Raw genomic sequence first — 6,156 nt, forward strand, 5'->3', positions numbered from 1 at the left:
GGTTTTGGTTGCTTTCGGGTCCTGGGCTGGCACAGACCTCCTTATTTTCAGTTTATGGTGATCTCTTTCGTTTCAGAATAGTTTCTTTCACTGGCTGCACATCTGGCAGTGAAAGCAGCAAGCAGGCGTCACGTTATGTGCTGGCGAATTATATAAGTAGAGGGAGTTTTTGTGGCTTCTCTGTGGCAATCTTCAGTAACAGTGGTGAGAATAAGAGATTAAAAATTTAAGTGAAAGGAAAGGAAGTGCAGGGCTTTTGTTCTATATTTGTATGTCTAAGGTTGAGCAGGCAGGAGGTATTTGGAGGGGGAGAGGTGCTGGAATGCTAAAATACAAACTGTTGCTTTTCTTTTTTTAAACTGTAGACAGGGTTTTCATTAAAATCCAGGAGCGGTGAGTAGATGGGGCCTTGCGTTCTCTTGAGGGCAACGAGCATTACCGTGAGAAAGGTGACGTGGCCCTACTTGGCCACATCTCAGTCAGGAGTGGTGAGAGGCACTCGTTCTCTTTAATGTCATTGCTTTCTCTGGCTGACAGCCCGTGGGAAGGGAAATGTTTGTAGCTTTCGATTAAAAAACTCTCTCGTAAGGGCATTTTGGATCACTCCCAGCAGTTACATGTATTTAGGTAGACTTGCAGTTGGGTAGATTGTGTGCATGAATAGATACCTTGATTCAGAGACTGTGGGACTAGTATTCTGTGTCAGGGGACTTGCAGGACAGGAGTTTGTGGTTTTGCTGTGCAGCGATGGGGGACGGTGTATCAGGAGAGGTGGCTGATGGAGCTCTGTTGTTCACACTGTGCCCGTGGTAGTTGTAGCGAGGGTGCTGTGGCTGGGAAATGGGCTGAACATTCTCTTTTCTTGTCAGTCCTGCTCTGTCCTCTCAGCTCTGGTGGGTGGTTTGCTGGTGTTGGCACCTTCCTTATCAGGTTCTGGCCATGAATGCTGTTCCTCAGTGTATCTTTGGCCTGTCAGAGTTGTTTGGGCTGGTGGAAGGACTGCACCTTGGGCAGTTACGTGCTTCTGCCCCATATGGGGGTTCACTTGCCCACTGCTGCCTCAACACCAGGCTAACTGAAATCCACGGTCAGACTGGTTTTCCCCAGTCTGTGGTCACAGGTACCCCTGGATTGAATGTTGCTGATACCTTCTCACTTCTGTTCCCAGAGCGCTAGTGTGACCTTAATCGACCTTCCAGGCCATGAGAGCTTGCGGCTTCAGTTCTTGGAGAGGTTCAAGGCCGCAGCCAGGTAACTTGGAGGAGATTGGCAGGGGGAGGAGGGGGCAGGTGATGTTTTGGGTGGGGATGAACCGAATGATGGTGCTGAGGATGCTGTGAGCTGGGCTGGGTTCACTCTCTGTGGTGCCCTGCAAGTGGGAGCTCTGCTGTGGGGCAGTGAGGGTTACTTATTGTGCTGCTTTCCTGCTTACCTGTGTTTGTAGTGCATCAGGAGGCAAAGCAACTGCTGTGGGGAGGGTTTATGGGAAGTGGTATGTTCATGGGGCAGAGAGAGTATAAACTGAAATCAGGGAGGTTTAGATTAGATGTCAGGAAGAAATTCTTCACAGAGAGGGTGGTGAGGCACTGGAACAGGTTGCCCAGAGAAGCTGGGGATGCCCCATCCCTGGATGTCTTCAAGGCCAGGCTGGATGTGGCTTTGAGCAACCTGGTCTAGTGCAAGGTGTCCCTGCCCATGGCAGGGGGGTTGGAACTAGATGATCTTTAAGGTCCCTTCCAACCCTAACCATTCTATGATTCTATGATTTCCTGCTGGGGCTGAACGTGGGGTGTGTTTCAGCCAGCGCATGCTAACCTGCTCTTGGGTTGGAGGACATCAGTTGTGGAAACCGCCGTGTTAGCCCAGGTTGGAATACTTGCAGGGGAGGATGGTTGCAGAGCCTCAGGCCCAGCACGTGTTCTTCCCTCTTTCCTCCAGAGCCATCGTGTTTGTGGTGGACAGTGTGGCCTTCCAGCGGGAGGTGAAAGATGTGGCAGAGTTCCTGTACCAGGTCCTGGTTGACGGCACTGTGCTCAAAAACGCACCCCCGCTGCTGATTGCTTGCAATAAGCAAGGTACTGTGTGCTGCCTTGCGTGCTGGATTCAGCCCTTGGGGCTCATGCTGAGGGTGCTGAATTGCTGAAGAATTGGGATTTCAGCAAAACAAAGGCTGGAGTTTAGTTGTAAACCTGGGCTATGCAGCAGGAACGTTTCCAGCAGCTGTAGGGAAGAATTGTTAGGTCACCACTTGGGAGCGCTACAGCTTTTCAGATGGGCTGAAGTGAGGCAGGTGGCTTTCTGCTTGTGCAGAACTCTCTTCCTGAATCTGCAGGCAGCAGCAAGTAGGATCAGCTTGAGCGTAATGTACTGTGTGTGCACACTTGGTAGCTTCGGTGTTAGATCAGACAGTCGTTTAGCTGCCAGGATTGTGTTTTCTCTTGACTGGACTAGCAGGAGCATCCAGTTACTAGAAAGCACGAGATTTTCAGATCTTTACACCTTTTTGGAGTGAAGGTGTGGATCCCTGTATAACACTCTAAAGCTTCTGGGCAGTAATAGATTTGGTTTTCTTAGTTATTTCATGCACTGCCTCAGGAGCTGCCCAAGGCCTCTGTGGCTCTACGTGCCGTAGGTTGAGAAATGCTATGCTTAGCTTTATAGTGCCAGGATGGGTGAGAGCGCTGGGCCTCGCGGGTGGGACATCACATTGTTGGAAGCAGTTTGTTGCCCAGCAAGAAGAAATTAATTCCTGATGTTATATCAGACTTTTGGGTTGTTCCCACTCACGCCTGCAGACGCAGAGCTCTGGTGTCCCTTATCCTAGTGCAGACACAGCCGTCTTTGTCCCAGTAACTCCTACAATTGTACAGTATGAGCAAGCCTTGCTGTACCTTTAGGAGGAGGAACCAGGTTCTGAATCCTGACATAAAACCAGAGAGCTGATTTCCTTTTCTTTTCTCTCTCCAGATGTCACAATGGCAAAATCGGCAAAACTTATTCAACAGCAGCTGGAGAAAGAGCTGTAAGTATGAAATTGGATTTGAAGCCCTCTGAGCTGCTTCTCTCTCTTCTGTCTCTTAACCTCAGTGCTCTGTGAGCTCCCTCGAGCCACATCGAAGTTCACTGTAGAGAAGAGCAATCTGTTCTGTCTGTGTAGGTGTAACCAGGATGGGAGAAGATCGCTCCTTGCTAAAGCATGCAAAAACCCAGTAGGCACAGACGGTGTATCGCCTCCTAGAAACTGTGGGTTGGAAAACCAACATCTCAATCTTTTCCTAAAAGCTGCTATCCCTAGGCTAAGTGGTACTTCCCGTGGCCAAGGGCAGTGTCCTCTCAGGATTGGGTTGGCTTCCAAATGTCAGACTTCATCCGAGTGAAGATCTCAGTAGCTCTGCTTGGTTTGTACTGGAGTGTTTTGGGGTTGGTTTTTCTGGGGGGGCTGCTCTGACACAAAAGGGCTTGGCAGTCTGGCGAGTCAGTCTGCGGAGGGTCAAGTAGATGATGTTTTAAAAATCTACATTTAACCTCTGTGCATGACAATTTCTGCCTGGGAGTCCCACAGTCGTAGCTGGGTCATATCTGCTCTGGTACAAACCTGTGCAGCTCTTGTGCCATGGTGGAATTCTCCACCAGTATCTGGCAGAGATTTTCCTTCCCCACACACTCAGAACTGGATATTTTGCCTTCCCATTGCCCGTGGGTCCCATTTGCTGGTTTGCAGTTAGCAGCAAGGTAGCCTTGGGGGTAGGAGGAGGAGTGTAGCTCTTTGGTCTCCAAACAAGTACATGTTTGTGGGATATGGTCACCTCGTTTCCAGGTGGTGGGCTTGGCAGTGTTAGGTTGATGCTGGGACTTGGTGATCTTAAGGGTCTTTTCCAACCTAAACAGTTCCCTCAGCTCTTTGGCCAGTAGACGGCAGCAGGGCCATTCTTCTGATGCCTCTTCCAGGCTGAATACCTGACCTTCCTGTTTTTAAGAGAGGAATTAGTTGCCACATATTCAAGCTCTTCAGGAAAGCGAGCATTCCTTGGATGTTGGGCATTCAGCAGTTACCTGTGTGTAGAAGTTGGATGTGCCCTGATAGGCAGACTTACTCCGTCAGGCTGGCGGATTGCTGCCAGCCTTTCCCGGTGCTGCCGTACTTGGATGTCATGTGTGGAGAACCCAAGGAAGAGTCTGCTCTCATTCCCAAACTCACACCTCTGGGCAGGGTTGTTCTTTCCCTGGGCCTCATGAATTTAGCCCCGTTGTGGGAATAAGGAGTAGCTGGGTTGGCTGAGGGCAGGCACTGCCGGACTGCTCTATCTCTGGAAGAGCTGCAGCAGTCCAGCCATGACGTTTTACGAGGCAGTCGAAGACCCAGGGAGAGATTGCTGTTTGCTTCTGTGCCCAGTGCAGCCCCGTGACTCCCCTAGCCTCACTTTTTGGGACCTCAGAGGCAGTCAAATCGCAGTGCCTCTGCGTCTCTTGGGCTGTTCCATCTCCCTGTGCTGCCTCTGATGCCTGGACAAGGAGTTACCACACATGGGAGGGGGTTTTGCTGCTGCAGCTAGCTGAAGGGCAGGAGCAGTAGTCCTGCAGCCTGATCCTTGGGCAGGCATTGCTTACGGGAGCAGTGGGCAGAGTAGATCCCCCTCTCAATACCCAAAGGCGTTTGGCACGCTCACATCTCATGTGGCAGTGGGGTGAGCCCCTGCATAATCCCTGATACCATGGGTGCCTCTCTCTTCCCAGCTAACCTATTGAACTGGTGCAAATCTTGAGCACTGTGGGCTAAGTCGCGTGTGATTCCTGGCGACTGGTGTCGGCCACGGGGGTACTGGGGACATTCAGATACGGACGATATCGCTGACTCTTGCTGCTGTTTATTACAGAGCAAAACCTGTTGAAGCACCCTCTCCTTGCGCGGCCTCCTGTCTGCCTTGCTCTCTTGAGCCTCTCTGTGGTTAGAAGTGGCCAACATGCCTCCTTGTGCCTGTGCCTCCTCCAGGCAGAGCCACACATGAGCCTTGCTGTAGCTGACATCCTACTGACAGCTGGATCCAAAACACCTCAGCAGCCACGGTGTAAGGTAACATTCCCCTGGTTCACAGTTCTTGACCCTTTCCCTTCTCTGTCTGCAGCAACACCTTACGAGTGACCCGCTCTGCAGCCCCCACCAGTCTGGATGGCTCAGCCACGGGCGGGCCTGCCCAGCTGGGGAAGAAGGGCAAGGACTTCGACTTCTCCCAGCTACCCATGAAGGTGGAATTCTTGGAGTGCAGTGCTCGGGGCAGCAAGGGAGAGGAGGGAGATGCTGACTTCGAGGGCCTTGAGAAATGGCTGGCCAAGGTCGCCTGAGCAGAGAAGGGCAGGGCTGGAGGGAGAGACTTGGGGAGGCAGCACACTTGGAGACTGAAAGAAAAAAAGATGGTCTGAAGCACTCGCATCTCATCTTGCTGTAGAAAGAAGAAACTTAAGCTGGAAAGCAGCATTGTGGCATCTTCCTCTGCTGCTCGTGTGCTTGGGGGAACACGACACGATTGCTGGTGTGATTTCCTCCAGCTGTCTCTTCACACTGTAACATTTTTTTCTGCCTCTCCCCTCTTCCTTTGTCTTCCTCTGGGCCACTGACCCTCTGGGCTTCTGTATTTCCTTAATCGTTAGGCTTTTCATTTGGTACTTGTAAAGCAAGTTAGGAAGGAGTGCGCTGCCAGGTGAGTTGTGGAGATTGGAGTCTGTGTTGTCTTGGTTTAGCCTTGCAACCCTGCTGCCTCAGAGCTACTCATCACCTCCTGATTCGGATTGCTTTCCCCAGCCTCTGCTGCTTGGGAGCACTGTGCGCATCACCTCTGCTGCCCCGCGGAGTGCACGGGCTCTCTCAGTTGGGCAGCCGTTGGGGAGAGCATAAAAAGCTGGTTTCCCCTGTCTCCCCATTCGTCCAGACAGGCGCAGTCCCGTCTCTGGGTCTGGAGTGGCCTGTTAAATGCTGAAACCAGGCTGGCTGCCCTGCCTTTGTCGCTGTACGCTGCCTCTGTCCTTTGCTGTGCCTTTGCGTGATCTCCGCGTTTGGATAGTTCTTGGATAGGTCCTGGGGGCTTTTCCTGTCGCGCAGGGCTGCCTCCTCAAAGCTTGTTTCTCTGCTTCCCATCCTCCAGGCTCTTCTCCCACAGATAC

The 6,156-nt window shown here is 51.8% G+C and overlaps 1 protein-coding gene across 1 annotated transcript in view; it reads left to right on the forward strand.

The window, feature by feature from the left end:
* SRPRB (signal recognition particle receptor, B subunit) overlaps positions 1–5,340 on the forward strand; it is a gene marked incomplete at its 5' end in the record, with an annotated part of 6,385 nt that extends 1,045 nt beyond the window's left edge. Inside the window, 4 exons of the mRNA XM_010159545.1 lie at positions 1,169–1,251; positions 1,939–2,075; positions 2,968–3,022; positions 5,124–5,340. Of these exons, the coding sequence (XP_010157847.1) occupies positions 1,169–1,251; positions 1,939–2,075; positions 2,968–3,022; positions 5,124–5,340 (492 nt within the window). The remainder of the gene's footprint in view (positions 1–1,168; positions 1,252–1,938; positions 2,076–2,967; positions 3,023–5,123) is intronic.
* Between the last annotated feature and the right edge of the window lie 816 nt (positions 5,341–6,156).

The sequence above is a fragment of the Eurypyga helias genome, unplaced genomic scaffold (genome assembly GCF_000690775.1).
Source record: "Eurypyga helias isolate BGI_N326 unplaced genomic scaffold, ASM69077v1 scaffold659, whole genome shotgun sequence".
Taxonomy (NCBI): domain Eukaryota; kingdom Metazoa; phylum Chordata; class Aves; order Eurypygiformes; family Eurypygidae; genus Eurypyga; species Eurypyga helias.